Below are 16,083 nucleotides of genomic sequence, written 5' to 3' on the forward strand. Positions count from 1 at the left end.
GAGAGAGAGAGAGAGAGAGAGAGAGAGATTTTTTTTTCCATCCAACTGGAGCCACAGTTCCCCCTGTTGGTTTGCAGCAAAACTGTCCATTTGGACAATTTATTAGGGACACACTGGCGTCCAAAAAAGTTACATACTGTATTGGAGAAAAATATCTTTTTTTTTTTTTTTTTGTCTCTCACAGAAAAATAAATAAATAATACATAAAAAATAAATAAAAATATGACTTTATTCTTGTAAAAAGTTTTTATTCAAACCTGATTATGTCCTTGTTTAAAAATATCGGACTTTTCGTTTCGAAAAACAACCCTGTGACTATCCTCTTAGGACTTTCCGACGTGGTCAGTGTGAATGCGTCACGTGACGCGTGTGCAATTAAGTCGTAATCTTAAATTAGCTCGGGTGCCTCTGGCCTGCGTACGTCTCTTATGATATACTGTATGTACATCCTTTATTGTTGGCGCTTATTTCCCTCGTGCAGTCGTTAACGAAATAAATTCTAATTATAAAATCTAAATGTTGTCGGATCCTCGGAAGCTTCAACTAAACTAAAGCTGCAGCCAAAACTAGAGGCATGGGCTCTCTCGCAGCCCCTCGGAGAAGATAATCACGACTTTGACCAAAAAAAAATTAAAAATAAATAAAATAAAGTCATTTATTTACTACTTACACATTTTACAGTCCTAATCCAAAATAAATACATTATTTAGAATTTTTAAAACCAGGTATTTTTTTTTCCAAATGGTTACTGTTGTATTTTTAACAGGTTTTTATTTAAAACAGTTTATTGATTTTTTTTTTGTACAAATATTTTTTATCACTATATTGTAAATAGACTTAATAGAAGTAACCCTCGAGTTTGGACGCAATAAAAACAGTTTTAGGTTTTTTTTTAATTACAACATTGCCCCCTAGTGGTTCATGCTTCTATTTACAAAGTGTGTGCGCATGTGTTTGCGGATGTGTGAGAACGAGAGTTTAAAAGCTTAAGGATTAGCTGGCCTCTGTTTTAAGTAACCTTGGCATTCAAAACAGCAAACATCAGCGTGAGTGTCCAGCGAGACGACCACGAGGTAAGTCGAAACTTGAGAACACATCCTTCACTGCTCCTTTGAGCTAAATGCTAACATAGCACGCAGAAGAATTGGTCTATTTTTTTCTTACTTTTTAAAATATTCTCTTTTAAAAAATAACGATTCATAATAATTTCAATGTGAGTGTAGTTTCACAAATGTTTTTCATCTGAAAAATGTATTGAATATGAAGGAAATTGCCTTAATTTTTACACAGCGACTGATCACATGGCATGCACTATCCTTTGAAATCAAATGTTTTTGATTGACGGTTGACGATTATCGTTGTCGATCAATTTGACACACACACAAAAACCCTCAACGGATTTTAACATTCTCATAATTTTTACATAATTGTAAGAACAGTCAGAATTCTTCGTTTCAAAATAATAATAAAATAAAATATAACAGATTTAGGAGTTTGGCTCTCTCCAATGAAAGGCAATTTGATATGTATCTTGATTCATAGGGTGCGATATGATTCAAGGACAGTCAATTTTAAAGGGGAAAATTTGATTCAGTTCATTCCGATTCTGTCAGTGGGCCGGTCGGGTCAGTCACCTCCTGTATACTGTATAGCGAAATGAAAAAAGTTCCAGTCACTACTTGAGTCACATTGAAAAAAATTAAACTAACATGACATATTGTAGAGTGTATGAACTTTTTAAGTCAAATGAAGACTCGTGAGCTTTTACTTATCATAACCGAGCGAGTTCTTGGAATGAGGCTAAGATAAGAAAGCTAAAGTTGGCATGGGTCCCCATTTAGAGCCCCGCTGACGGAAGCTCAACTCTATTTGTGTCCGTGTAGCTCTTTGGCGCCTTCTGGTGGAACAAAATGCTTCTACATTTAAAGTTCATCTCTGTTCGACCACGAAACGTTGGTGTGCTTTGTTTTTCAGAGCGTGCTGATGGTGAAAGAAGACAGTCGTCATGACGCACATGGAGGAGGATGGTAGGAAACACAATCACATCAACAGGAAGTCCTTCATTTCTCTTGGAAGCCGCCATTTTAGAGTCAATTTGGGGCCATTTGTGCGACCTCAATATTTGTTTGAAGCTGATCGCTCACTAAGTCGAACCACTTGTCATGCTAAAGATTGAATGATTTGGTCATGTGAGTAGACTCACAAAAAAGTTTCAAGAAGACATGACTGAAGACACAGGAAGTCTGCCATTTTTCCTTTCAAGCAGCCATTTTAAATCATTCCTGGTGTCATTCACAAAAAAACTTCACTCTGGAGATTTTATCCAACTCATATAACTACCAATGTAGTCTGTGTGTGTGTGTGTTTCCGTATGCAGGCGTCATTGAGTTGTTGTCCATGGTGGTGGAGAATGTCAACGAGGCGGTCAGCAGAAACGTCATTGGCGCTCATCTCCTTCATGAACTCCTGAGCACTCAGTGGCTGCATGCCCTGCTGCAGGTACGTTTCCAATCAGGAGGCGGGGCGTGCACTCCCGCACGTGGGCCGTCATTTTATGACATCACTTCCTCTTTTCTCCATCTCCAGATTTACGAGTGCCTGTTGACGTTCAAAAGACTCTGGCCCCGCCCTTTCCTGTCTCATGCCTCAGCACTCTCACGTGAGGTTGTCGTCAACAATTACTTCACCAATAACAACCAACTCAAAAATAGAATGATTAAAAAAAAATGCTCATTAAAGTGTCTCCTTAACAACAGGCATTGTTCGTTCGGAGAGAGTGATGCTTACTCTGCGTTCTGTGCCGTGTTGTTTTCGAGGTCCAGGGCGTCCTGCATACGGTCCAGACTCCTTCTGTGGAGGCCACAGAGCTTCAGATCCTCCTGAGCTCTCCGCACATGAAGGTCCTCCATCCGGTCCCCTGCTAGGTCCTTGAGGCCAGCCCTCACCATCTTCTCATGGTCTTAGGCCCTGTTGTCCTGTCACGACGCTGTGGCTCAAGCCGACTTTGGACCCGTCCTGGCGCCACTACCTGACGGGTTGCCTGTAGATGAGGAGGTCGTGAGGATTGTTTGTCTGGCAAAGAATGAACAACCTCTGGTGAGAACACCTCTGAAGAACTTTTGAGTGGAGACCAATATCACCATTTGTCCTAACTGTGTGTGTGTGTGTGTGTGTGTGTGTGTGTGTCAGGGGGCCACCATAAGGAAGGACAAGGAGACAGGCGAGATCTTTATCGCCAGGGTGATTCGTGGAGGACTTGCAGACCGCAGCGGTGTGTGTGTGTGTGTGTGTGTGTGTGTGTGTGTGTGTGTGTGTGTGAGACAATGGTTCAGATGTGCAGTAATGGATTCTGTGTGTGCGTGCGTCTATTTCTGTGTTAGGTCTACTCCATCCTGGAGATCTTCTGGTGGAGGTGGACGGAAAGCCAGTGGTGGGGTTGGAACCAGAGCAGGTCATCCAGATTCTGGTCGGTCTGCCGGAAAGCATCGTCGCCATGTTTGTCATGAGAAACATGCTCCCAAATTTTCTGTTGCTTCTCCTGTTCCCTGTGTGTCTCCAATTATTTGTGTGACTCATGTCCTATCTCTCAATCATTTGTGTGCTTAGATGAGGTCTGAGGGCACCATCCTGTTCAAAGTAGTTCCAAACACTTCCCAGCTGAGCAGCATCAACAAACCAGTGAGGAACCTTCAACAGACTTGTTCAGGAATCTTCATCCTGGAGATGCATGCTGAGTATGTTCTTCTCCTGTGTGAGGTCTACATGAGGGCCATGGTGGACTACTGCCCCCTGCAGGACTCATCCATACCGTGCCCGGATGTGGGAGTTTTCTTCAGTAAGGGGGAAGTGCTGGAGGTCTTGGACCAGACAGATGGACAGTGGTGGCAAGCTCGGAAGATCACCAGCTCCGCCTCCTTTGCCGGATTGATTCCATCAGCTGCCACGTTGAAGAGGTCACCTGACGCCATAACTAACATGGACAGGTGGACTGACTCATTAACCACCTAGTGAACATATTGACTGACCGACTGGGATGTTACCAGGCAACTAACTAACTAACTAACTAAATAACTAACTAACACATTGAATGACTGCCTAACTGATGAGCTAGCTAAGATATTCCATATCTAACTACCTACTAGCTACTAGACTTACCTACTATACTTAACTAGCAAACAATATGATTAACTAAACTGGACTAGTGGACTGGTGAACGGACTGACCTACCTACCTACCTACCAGGTTAACTAACAAAATAACTGACTGCCTAATTGATGAGCTAGCTAAGATATTACATATGTAGCTACCTACTAGCTACTAAACTTGCCTACTGTATTTAATTAACTAGCAAGCCATCTGATTAGCGAAACTGACTGGTGGATGGACTGACCTACCTGCCAAGTTAACTAATGAAATAACTGACGGCCCAACTACCTATATACCTTAACTAGCTAACTTACTACCTACCTAGCTCTGCCTACCTACCTAACAAACTAACCCAAATTGTGATGTGTGCCATGTCCATGTAGGTGTTGCGTGTGATTGTGATGCTTATTCTATTAATACACCTAATGTACGTATTGTAACGTACTGTTTGTGATGTTGGTGTCGTCAGTAAGCAGAAGGAGCAGAGGGATCATAACGAGTGTAAGGATGATAAGGACGAGGGTGGCGGCGGAGGCAGCAGCGCAGGTGAGGATCATCTCATTACATCACCGCCAGTCATGCACGGAGCTGTCGCGAATACTTCAACACTACGTTTGTCCCCTCATGCTGCTGAAGTCACCGTAACTGATAAAGGTGGGTCGTGGTGTCATCCGCATACTCGACCGCTTACAATTATATCGACTGTGACGTGATTTTTTACACTGAATGTTTTCTGCTACAGAGGTGGAGCCTCAAGAAAAATGCACTTCAGGTAATACAGATATAGCGTATACATCATTTTGGATATGCATGAATAGACAATATGTTATACACTTTTATTACATGACATTTTGTTGATTTTTATTTCAAACTAAATAAAATGGCTTTTCTTTTCCCTTTTTTTTTTGTCCACCAGATCAGGAAGAAACACATTTTGGTAGGTAAGTCTCCACTAAGTTAGTTAGATACATAATTAATCATGAGTTGCTAAGACAGTCAGGCATTCAGTTAGTATTTCGCTGGGTAGTCAGCTAATCAGAGAGCCGGGTGGCTAATCAAGTCAGTCAGTTACTTCATTGGGTAGTCGGTTGTTTGGTCAGTCAGTAAGTCAGTTAGTAAGTTTATCAATCAGCCAGGTCGCCAGTCGGATTTGGCTAAACACTTAGTTGTTAAGTCAATTATTCATGAATTCAGTTAATTGGTAAATGAGTTGGTTATCAAGTTCGGAGGTCAGTCAGGTAGTTAGTTAGCTAGTTGTGATGATGTAAAGTAGTATGGTGTTGTCATATTTTTCAGAGTCAGAAGCGTCAGACTTTCCTGATGGACTCTACCTCGGTGAGATTACTCATTATTAAATATGTAGATTTTTTTTTTGTTTTAACATTGTGCTTACTTCCAGCAGCTAAAAATGTCATAATTAAACGTCATTGTATCCCCAGCGGGTTTCCGGCGTAGTTTCTGTCTGTTGAGGAGGTCGCTGTCCAAGAGGAGGCGTCGGTCCAGCACCACCATCACCGCCTACTGCGCCAACGTGGCCACGCCCTACGAGGAAGTGGTCCTCTACCGACGACCCCCAGGGGATCACCACCGGCTCATCATCCTCGTGGGTGAGAAGACCATCACACTGTTCATGTCTGTTCAGCCTCCTCAGTGAAGCCAGCTAACAAACACCCATGGATTTTGGTCCCATTTGTCAACACTTTTGCTGTCTTTTTTTCTTGTCTTATTGTCCGTTTTGTGCATGCTGGACAGGCGCGTCAGGGGTAGGCATCAACGAGCTGAGAAAGACTCTCATCAAACTCAACCCGGACACATATGAAGGACCCATACCACGTACGGCACACTGCCTCCTTGAGGCTCGCTGTGACCATTGCACACTAAGTGTACTGTGAAACCAGCGAGTGACTAAGCAGTGTTTTGTTGTGTTTGGCTGTCGCAGACACCACCCGATCAATCAGAGCGTGGGAGCAGACAGGCAGAGAGTACCACTTTGTCAACAAAGAGCTCTTTGAATACATGGTGTGCAGCCACAGGTAAGCTTTGGCGTTTACTTTCTTCACACACGATTGACTCCTAACTGTATGTATTTGCACAGGTTTGTGCAATACGGCGAGTTTAAGGGCCACAACTACGGGACCAGCATCGATGCCATCAATGAGGTCATCAAACGGGGACATGTGTGCATTATTGACATCGAACCACATGTAGGAATATACATAAGGCACAGTGGCAATAATACATTTAAGTGTTTTTTACAGAGTATCTGTCATGTTGTAGAACATTCCTCCTCTGAGGACCAGGATGTACAAGCCGTACGTGATCTTCATCAAAGCTCCCAGCTTGGAGAAACTCGCACAAACTAGAGGGAACGCCAGAATGATTTGCAGTTACCTGCACAGCAGATACATCACTGTAAGACTGAACAGTACACATCCATCCATACGTACATACAATACAGGATATACAGTACAGTACATAGCCATGAGCCTACATACACATCTCAATAGTGACTTATCTAATTACATACCCATCTATCTAGCTAACGTGCTGTCTACCACATATTAATCAACACACCCACCTTCTTACATGTTTACATACCGATCAAGTTTCCAAGCTAGCTTGATACAGACCGACCAACTAACTCACCTGCCTAACTACCTAGCAACCATATGACCTACCTAACTACCGCTCCTAGCGACCTCTCTAGTGAAGGACCTACCTACTATATGTAGTACATACCTATTTAGCTAGCTAACCACAGCTGTGTATGTGCTACAGAAACAGGACCTTGTGGACCTGTCGGAGTCGTCTCGGCAGATGGAGCACAAGTACAAACATTTGTTTGACGAGGCGCTAGTCAACGAGCAGCTAAGCGACACCTGTGCTAAGCTACACGCCGCGGTCCAGCGAGCGCAGGAAGACGCAAACTGGATACCCGTCAGTTGGACCCAGCGCTGGAGTAGCTGAATGCTAAAGATGGACTAGCCTCACAGGAAGCTATAGCAAGTATATACGCCAATTGCTAATTTACACTGTTAGCATTGATGCGCAGCGAGCACCACCTATTCCAGTACACTGTTAGCATTGATGCGCAGCGAGCACCACCTGCAGGCTGTGTGCACATGCAGGTATGCTAACAAAGTATGAACCTATAAAAGATCAAAGAAATAATTTTGTTGTCTTCTTCGAGAAAATGACTGACTTACCCTCCGTATTTAGCTTGCTAGCTACAGACAGGGCAGTCTGTTTACCTACCTAGTTTGCTGCCAACCTAACAACTGACCAAACTACTTTTCCCACCTAAATATATTATTTTCCTACTTATACAACTATCTAGCTTACTACTGACCAACCCAACTATCTAGCAACCAACCTATTGCTATACCTATTTAGCTAGCTAAAACCTACCAATGTACTCAACCCACTTTGCTACACTATCTAGTTACCAAACAATCTAGTCTAGGGTCACACCTATTTAACTCTCTAGCGACTGACCTACCTGTACATATCTAAAATCAACGCCTCACTCTCCCTCTCTGCTAATCCGTCATTTTGAGCTAATTAGCACTAACAGGATTTACTGCTGTAGCCTTTTTGTCAGCAAATGTAGTGATGAGCCAAAGTATTGGATTTCCGTGAAAAATACTTTTACGTGTACTAATGTTGCTCTTCTGTGACCCAAAATACAATATTAGGAGACTACAGTATTAGAAGACTTGACACAAGATGTTTGCATTTGTGTTTGGCACGTTTTGTCATCCACATTTTTGTGCACAAGTATTGTACTTCCAAAGGTGAGTAGTTTTTTTTTACTTATATTTTATGTTATTTGCTTCTTTAATCAATCATCCAATATGACATGTAGAGTTACTAAAGTCTTTTGATGGCGACAGTTTAACCCAGGGACGGATCATTTGTGAGGCCTCCTGCCGGTCAGATTAGTGTCGATGGCTGCTTTGCTAATGACATCATCACAAAGCTCCCCCAGAGGCTCAGCACACGTCCACCTGTCACTCACGTCGGCACCCATGTCGCCATCGTGAAAACAAGCTGAGCACAGCGCGGACAGGTGAGTGACGTTAGCTTTAGCACGTGAAGCGAACGGTGATTTTAGATCATATTTGTGTTGACATTATAGAAGCACGAGTACTGGTAGCAACACGTGGTAATACTAGTGTCTGTTGTACAACACAGCATATCAGTACCAATAGGTGAAGTGTAGAAGTAATACAAGTAGCATACTCATACTAATGTGTCACATAGTGGTAATTACCAGTAGTAGTCCACATAGCACACCATTAGCAATACATGTGGCGAAGAAGTCCTACCAGTAGTAATACATGTAGCATACTAGTAGTTGTACCAGTAGGATACTGGTCGTAGTATTAGAGCCAGTAGTGTGTGAATCAATTTAGTATCAGCGGTAATGGGTATAGCTTATTAGTGTTAATACATGTAAGATCGTACTTACAGTAGCAGTAGTTATGTTTGTAACATCACATGTCGCACAATAGTAGCCATGGTAATATGTGTAGCATCATTTTAGTTGTACTGAAATAATACATGTGACACAGTGACACAGTTAATGGTTAATAAACAACCTGCTCAAGATGCTAGCTTAGCTAAGTGCTAACACCTTCATCCCAGCATGTTGTTGTTCGCATCTTAGCACAGCAAAACGATGCCTGCGAGCCCATTTTTTTCATGTTTAATCAAACGTGACCCACAACAGCTGCTCGAGAAGGCTAATCCAATGACAGCTAACGTTTAACACTAATTGACTGACCTCAATCACTGATTGGCAGGCTGGTCGCCATGCCAACTGTCAAGGGCAGGAAGAGGAAGTCCAAAAAGGAAGTCATCGATGACGATGGCGAAGGTGAGTGTGCGACTACTTTGCTACATGTATTACATCCTCTACATGTGTGACATCCCAATGTCATGATCGGCTTGTTTGTCTCTCGAGTGGTTTGCGTGGAAGTGGAGAAAGAAGGATTGACGAATCAGAACAGGGAAGCGGCAACGCCAGACTTCCTCGATGCGGCGGCACCACAGAAGAAGAAAAAAAAGAAGAGGACGCCGACGATTGGTTAGCCTTTTAGCTTTTAGGTGATACACTTTGTAAAGTTTTGAAGGCAACCAAGGAATTTTTGTGCCCAAATCTAAATGTTGTCGTCTGTTAGCACCGATGGAACTCTCACCTGCTTTTGTCACCAAAAATAGCCTTTTCGGCGTCTTCTTGTTATGGCACATTGAGTATTTCGTCATTGTTTCAGATCAGCCGGCGGAGCATGTCGACACGCCAAACGGGGACACGGCCGAAGCCGAGGTGGGCGAGGAGGAACCTGCCGTCGCTATGACCAGACGGACCAAAAGGAAGAGGTTAGCCGTCAGATTCATTCATTTATTTATTGAGGTATTTCTATACAACATCCTGGTTGTTGGATCGTCGTCGTCTTGCGCAGGAAGACCAAATCCACGGAGCATCACAGCAATGATGTCGGAGCCGTAGATGACGACATTGTGGCGAGCGCCCCTTCGCCCATCCCCCAGCATTCCTTGTTCTCCGCCCCCCAAGGAAGCAGTCAACCCGTCGGCAGAGTCTTCGTCGAGAGAAATCGTAAGCTACTTTGCGCAAGGAACCGGAATCATGCATCGAGTACGATATTATCAAGAGCTATTTTCTGTATTTCGGGATTTAGGTCATGGCTCACCTGTTTTCTGGGTTTGGTCACGTAGCGTTTGTAATGCGAGCCCGAGGGAACTTTGACATCCTTTTTCAAATAAGTACATTAGTTCTTGAAAACTCTGCGTGTGTGTGTGGGTAGGGCGTTTCCAGGCGGAGCGAGTGGAGCAGTTGCGACATCCCGACCAGGTGGACGACTACTTGGAGCCCAGACAGATGACGTGGACCACCAGAGACATAGCCATCAAGATCCACAGCAGCTTCAGGTATGCGCGTCGTATAATTTAGTCGTATCATTTAGTTGTGTCATTGGGCAGTGTCATCGTTTCATATTACCGAGTCGTGTCATTGAGTTGTGTTATTGAGTTTCGTCAATGAGTCGTATCATGAAATTGTGTCATTGTGTCGTATCATTTAGTTGAGCCATATCGTGGAGTCATGTCATGGAGTTGTGATACTGAGTAGTATCATTGAGTCGTATCTTTGTGTCATATCATTGAGTCATGTAACTGATTATGTCATTGAGTCTTATTCTCAAGCTGTGTCATTTCATCAGGTTCTTGAATTATGTCATGAAGTTGTGTCATTGCTTCTTATCATCACGTCGTCTCGCTGTCGTGTCGTTTTGCCGTATCGTTGAATGTTATCGGTCTTTGGTATCATTGTGCGGTCTCGTTGCTTCGGACGTGTCGTATCGTGGCGCGGTTTCTATCACTGTGTGCCATTGCAGGGTCCTGGGCCTGTTCTGCCATGGCTTCCTGTCAGGCTACGCCGTGTGGAACGTGAGCGTGGTGTACGTGCTAGCAGGTGAGCGCATGTCCGCGCTGGCCAACCTTCTGCAGCAGTATCACTCGCTGGCCTACAGCGCGCAGTCGCTGCTCTACCTGCTGCTCGCCATCAGCACCGTGTCCGCCTTCGACCGGTACGTTCGCCACTTCGCCTTTGCCGTCAAGTCCACGGTTACTTGATTTTGGATTTCCCACGGCATGCAGCGTCAACCTGGCCAAGGCCTCCATGGCTCTGAGGGGCTTCATCACGTTGGATCCCGCTGCTCTCGCCTCGTTCTGTGAGCCCAACACAGCAACTGCGCACATCAAGCGCTCAAAATCCGTTCAGGCGAAAATAGAGCCCCGGAGCATGAGAAGAGATCCATCGACTCATCACCTCTGCTGTATTTTTAGTGTACTTCACCGCGCTGATCCTGTCCCTCAGTCAGCAGATGACCAGCGATCGCATCCACCTATATCCCACCGCCAACGAGACTCTGTGGTGAGAAATTTTAAAAAATGGCCCGGTGGCACATCTTTCAAATGATCCGATAGAATAAGAATAATATTCCTCCAGGCCTCCTGGTTCTGAGGAGCAGATCTTGCGACCGTGGATCGTGGTCAACCTGGTGGTGGCGCTGCTGGTGGGTCTGGCCTGGGCCATCATCTCCACGCGGCCAGATATTGACTACACGGAAGGTACCGTCCAGTGGGCGTTTTGTTGTCGTATTGTTTTCCAAATTTAAAATCAGCCCCTCATACAAGTTTAACAAATTTGCACAGAATTTGGTAGGAATGTTTTTCATGATAGGGCGCACGAAAAAGTCTCAAGGTCCCAAGCACAAAATTGAACAGGAAGTTGTAAGCTTTGGTTTTGATTCAGCCCTTTTGGGACGAATTCCAAGGCTTGTATTTTTGACGAACTTTGACAACGTCAACTTAAAAAATTAGGGTTATTACTATTATCATTATTTTATGTATGATTTTATGTGTTGCTGTTCTTTGCAGAGTTCTTGATGTCCATGGAAGTCGAGAGCTATCCCCGAGCCGATGACAACATGGACATCCAAGCCTGAGACCTTGTTTAAAATCCCTAATTCCAAGTATTTATTTTCAAAATATTTTTTGTACATGTATGTGTTTTACATCTTTTTTGTCCTTTGTGGTTTTGTGACTTGAAGAAATAAAGAAAGTATCGTGTTGTGCCATGCTTTTGTATCTTCTAAGCATGAGGTGGTGCTGCTGCCCGCCAGATCCAATACATGACTACAGGTACAGTGATGAAGACAATTAAACGCAACCAGCACAAAAAATCCTGCTGTGTGTCGTCACAATTCTCAAACACAACGCAGTCGGAGTTACGCACCAGTTACAGCAGTACTGTTCATATTATAGGTGATTTCAGTCATCATAATGTATTGTTTTAAATCGCTATATTTGACATAACACTGCAGAAATGTTTCATGTATTTGTACAGTTTGGACATCATTGTTAATCAAACATATAACGGGTAATAAGAATAATAATTTTGTGCGCTATAGTATTACAAATTTAAATGAGCACATTTGCAAAGATGTTGAGATGCTCAAAATGTAGAAAAATCTAAGAACCCCCCAAAAAAATGAATGAATTCTCTCACAAGTGGGAGTTGTAAAGTGATGCGTTTAGGACCTTCGTGTATAACTGGGACACTCATCATTTACTTTTACTAACTCGCACAAAAACAAAAAGGAACCACAAAATAATTCATCTCCAAAAGTTCACACAGTAAATTGTTGCCATTATTTTAACAAATCAACCATTTCTTCATCTAAAATGCCGTCCGTCCCCGTTTTCAAAAGCGTTGATCGCGTGAGAGTGACGATTTATCCCAGGCTACATGAAAGCATCAGCACGCGGGGCTTGTGCTGTGGCGGCAATTCAGGCAAACATGTAATGATGGCGGAGCTTCAAATGCTTCTCGAGGAGGAGATCCCCGCAGGGAGAAGGGCCCTCCTTGACAGTTTTCCCAACCTGGATAGGGTGGCCGAGTACTGCGAGACCAACTATATCCAGGTAGGCGTTTTACGGGGAAGTGGAGCCTTGTGTAGCGACGTTTATTCTGCGAGTGGGCGTACCACCGGCAAGGACCGAGTTTACAATGGACCCCCGTTTATCGCGGCCGCGACGGCTGAAAATGAGTGATACAGAGAGACTATTTCAAATTGAATTTGCCTGAAGATCGAAAAAAATTTACATTTCTTCAAACGCTCATATGTGTAGAGCAGTACTTAAACTTCGAGTACCCTGACAAAAGTTTTTGGAGTATAGGTTGTTGCTCTGATTTTTTTTTTTCTTTTGCCTCTATTTACAAGCAATAATTTGATTTACCGATCGTGATGGTCAGTCTAGAAACATATAAACAAATTATTATTTCTAAAATAAAGGCACTTTTTTTTTACATGTATACATACAAACACACACACACACACACACACACACACACACACACACACACACACACACACAAAACCCCTCATCCTACATTTGATTTCTGCTGTTCAGCTCCTGCATATTTGCATATTCACAGATATTTTTTTTCTCAATACTTTTAAAAATATTGTTTAGTAGCATTCCAGTGATACTGGCCTTGAATTATAATACAATAATTAGAATACAGGCGTGTGCGTGTGTGTCAGTGCGTTTCTTGTCAACCTCTGGCATGAATGAGTTTGCGCTGACCTACATTGCATTTGTTCTGCTTACACACACACACACACACACACACACACACACACACACACACACGTCATCTGCATGTAAGCACCAAGCTTACACAAAATAAACAGTCACACAGATGGTATGTTAGCATGTCTCAAGAAGGGGCACAGAATGAAGCACGTACTGTAGCTCCTTGCGCTACATTCCCTTGCATTAGCCCACAGTTCAAGCATGTGTGAAAAATCACGTTTGAGTAAAAATAGTCTTGCTGTGTCAGTGTTTGAGGGTAGCTGCTACCTCGCGAACCATCATAGCTGGTGTCGGCATAGCTAGACCCCCAAAACAACATGTTTGTTCAACCATTAATATTGCATTGTCAAAGACAGAACGACATTTTTAACACTTTAGATTGGTCACTACTTGACCAAAACGATTTGTGTGAATTTTTTTTTTTGTTGAAATTTACCAATTTGTGACATAGCTTGCTCGCTGCCAAATGTTTAGCGCTTGTGATCAAATCACTCTGACGTCCTGCCCAGGCCTCGGACAAGCACGGAGCCCTGGAGGAGACCAAGAGCTACACGACGCAGTCCGTGGCCAGCGTGGCCTACCTCATCAACACTCTGGCCAACAACATGCTGCAGATGCTCGACATCCAGACGTCACAGTTGCGGTGCATGGAGAGCTCCGTCAACCACATCGCACAGGTTGGCCATCGTGAGCAGACAACGCCGCAATGTCTTTGTTAATATTCCAACGTGGGCAATGAGAGCGTGTCTAGGGTGGGCCAAAAGGACTTCAGGCATACAGTAGACTTCAAATCAAGCAATCGAGGATGAGATTACGGAAAGTAGGGACGAAAGACGGACACTAGGAAGGACAGATGAACGTCCACGGGAAGTGAGTGAGCGGTGATGGTGAAAGGAAGCGAGTAAATAAGGGCGGATGGAAAGAAGGATCCAAGCAAGGTATGAAAGGAAAGGAGGGACAAAGCAAAGCGGGTCGCAAGGATGGATAGAAGAAGGAAAGAGATTGCGCGAAGGCAAGCTAGGAAGGACAATGTACGAAAAGAAGAAAGGAAACCTGGAAGGAAAGAGACCAGAATGGTGTGGAAGGAAGGTTTAGTGGAAGGACGGGAGGCAGGAAGAAAGTACGCAAGGATTGAAGAAGTCAAGGATCGTATTAGGGAACAAAACAAGGAAGGTAGGGGGGGGAAGGATGTAAGCTAGGTAGGAAGGATAGAAGAAGGAAGGAGTAAGGAAGGAAAGAAGGAAGATATGGAAAAAGGAAGCGAGTAAGAAAGGATGGATGAAGAAAGGAGTCAACGATGGCAGACAGAAGGAAAGAAGGAAACAAGGATGTATGAAAGGATAGGAGGGAGGAAGGATGAGTGAAAGTCGAGATGAAGGAGACAATGTTGTCGGGGGGCGAAGGATGGCAGCCAGCACGGAAGGATGTCTGAAAGGAAGGAAGACTTCATGAAGGAAGTAGACAAAATGTCGTAGGACGGACAGATGGAGGGGAGGAAGGAATCCAGGACGGTATGAAACGGAGGATGCCAAAAAGATGAACGTCCACGGGAAGTGAGCGAGCGGTGATGGTGAAAGGAAGCGAGTAAATAAGGATGAATGGAAAGAAGGATCCAAGCAAAGTATGAAAGGAAAGGAGGGACAAAGCAAAGCGGGTCGCAAGGATGGATAGAAGAAGGAAAGAGATTGCGCGAAGGCAAAGAAACAAGAATGTCTGAATGGAGGAAGGAAAAGATGGACGGAAAGCACGAGGAAAGGAAGGAAGAAAGGCAGGAAGGATGCGAGGACACAAGGATGGTTTTGTTTTGTTTTGTTTTTCCCCCCCAACAACAGAATTTACTGTTATTTAAAAAAGACTCTTTTCACTTGTTCGGCATTCATTTGCATGAATGCCGGCAGTTAAGATAAGCTCATCTTTTGTGCGAGTCGGCGTCACTGCCGGGCGCGCAACACTCGCCTACACAACAGCTGCCACCCGCTACACACACGCACGCATGCGCTCGGAGCGCCGCTTCTGACAAGCCCGAAAGAAGACCGACGGCATCTCGTTTTTTTTTTTGGCGCATCGCGGCCAAGTGCTAACGAAGGCTGAAACGGAGCATTATGCCACATTTCCAAAAGGACGGTTGTGTGCGCTGCGCTCTTTCAAACACAACTTTCAGACACATGCGTCATTCTTAATTGTTCGTCTTATCAAAAGGCTCGATACTTCCTTGACCACAAAATTAAACTTGATGGATATTGTTGGTGTGGCGTTGCGCAGACGGTGGGCATCCACAAGGAGAAGGTGGCGAGGCGGGAGATCGGCGTGCTGACCGCCAATAAGAACGCCAGCCGCGCCCACAAGATCGTGGCGCCGCCCAATCCCGAGAGGCCGCTGCGCTACGTCCGCAAGCCGGTGGATTTCGGCGCGCTGGATGACGTCGGGCACGGCGTCAAGGTGCGAGCGGCGTTGTTCCTTTATGTCCCGCCCCCCCATCGTTATCACGCTGACCACTTCCTCGTTTTCTCTTTATTTATTTCTATTTTTTTTTTTTGTTTTCTGCCTTTCGTGGATGTGTGAAGTGGTTGCTGAGGTTGAATAAGTCAAAAAAAGCAGCGGCGAGACTCTTTTCACTTGTTCGGCATTCATGTAAATGAATGCCGACAGTTAAGATAAGCTCATCTTTTGTGCGAGTCGGCGTCACTGCCGGGCGCGCAACACTCGCCTACACAACAGCTGCCACCCGCTACACACACGCACGCATGCGCCCGG

The 16,083-nt window shown here is 44.3% G+C and overlaps 3 protein-coding genes across 6 annotated transcripts in view; all 3 read left to right on the forward strand.

The window, feature by feature from the left end:
• The first annotated feature begins 788 nt into the window (after positions 1–788).
• Positions 789–7,144, forward strand: LOC109519510 (MAGUK p55 subfamily member 4-like). The gene is made up of 20 exons (XM_019876087.1): positions 789–1,073; positions 1,975–2,027; positions 2,378–2,499; positions 2,587–2,670; positions 2,823–2,900; positions 2,965–3,096; positions 3,190–3,271; positions 3,381–3,466; positions 3,607–3,678; positions 3,757–3,953; positions 4,616–4,800; positions 4,889–4,918; positions 5,063–5,083; positions 5,443–5,481; positions 5,586–5,753; positions 5,899–5,979; positions 6,086–6,179; positions 6,242–6,350; positions 6,424–6,558; positions 6,925–7,144. Exons 2-20 carry the CDS (start codon positions 2,006–2,008, stop codon positions 7,111–7,113), a joined length of 1,926 nt encoding a protein of 641 aa, XP_019731646.1. The 5' UTR covers positions 789–1,073; positions 1,975–2,005; the 3' UTR covers positions 7,114–7,144.
• Positions 7,145–7,971: 827 nt separating this feature from the next.
• tmem237a (transmembrane protein 237a) lies at positions 7,972–11,803 on the forward strand. The gene is made up of 11 exons (XM_019876076.1): positions 7,972–8,215; positions 8,952–9,025; positions 9,113–9,235; positions 9,423–9,528; positions 9,612–9,766; positions 9,975–10,098; positions 10,563–10,754; positions 10,825–10,898; positions 11,014–11,101; positions 11,177–11,298; positions 11,608–11,803. The coding sequence occupies exons 2-11, from the start codon at positions 8,962–8,964 to the stop codon at positions 11,673–11,675; spliced, it is 1,116 nt and encodes a 371-aa protein (XP_019731635.1). The 5' UTR covers positions 7,972–8,215; positions 8,952–8,961; the 3' UTR covers positions 11,676–11,803.
• Positions 11,804–11,898: 95 nt separating this feature from the next.
• Positions 11,899–16,083, forward strand: part of LOC109519479 (abl interactor 2-like) — a 9,186-nt gene continuing 5,001 nt past the window's right edge. For all 4 annotated transcript variants that reach the window (XM_019876039.1, XM_019876065.1, XM_019876049.1 and 1 more), the window contains exons 1-3: positions 11,899–12,654; positions 13,839–14,006; positions 15,592–15,768. In XM_019876039.1, the coding sequence (XP_019731598.1) occupies positions 12,415–12,654; positions 13,839–14,006; positions 15,592–15,768 (585 nt within the window). In that variant the 5' untranslated portion in view covers positions 11,899–12,414. The remainder of the gene's footprint in view (positions 12,655–13,838; positions 14,007–15,591; positions 15,769–16,083) is intronic.

The sequence above is a fragment of the Hippocampus comes genome, unplaced genomic scaffold (genome assembly GCF_001891065.2).
Source record: "Hippocampus comes isolate QL1 unplaced genomic scaffold, H_comes_QL1_v1.1 scaffold321, whole genome shotgun sequence".
In the NCBI taxonomy this organism is placed as follows: Eukaryota; Metazoa; Chordata; class Actinopteri; order Syngnathiformes; family Syngnathidae; genus Hippocampus; species Hippocampus comes.

Coding starts and splice junctions, on each gene's coding strand:
- LOC109519510 (XM_019876087.1), top strand. CDS start 2,006: ATGACGCACATGGAGGAGGATG. Junction 3,272..3,380: donor AGGACTTGCAGACCGCAGCG/GTGTGTGTGTGT, acceptor TTTCTGTGTTAG/GTCTACTCCATCCTGGAGAT. Junction 5,084..5,442: donor TCAGGAAGAAACACATTTTG/GTAGGTAAGTCT, acceptor CATATTTTTCAG/AGTCAGAAGCGTCAGACTTT.
- tmem237a (XM_019876076.1), top strand. CDS start 8,962: ATGCCAACTGTCAAGGGCAGGAAGAGGAAGTCCAAAAAGGAAGTCATC. Junction 10,099..10,562: donor AAGATCCACAGCAGCTTCAG/GTATGCGCGTCG, acceptor GTGCCATTGCAG/GGTCCTGGGCCTGTTCTGCC. Junction 11,102..11,176: donor ACCGCCAACGAGACTCTGTG/GTGAGAAATTTT, acceptor ATATTCCTCCAG/GCCTCCTGGTTCTGAGGAGC.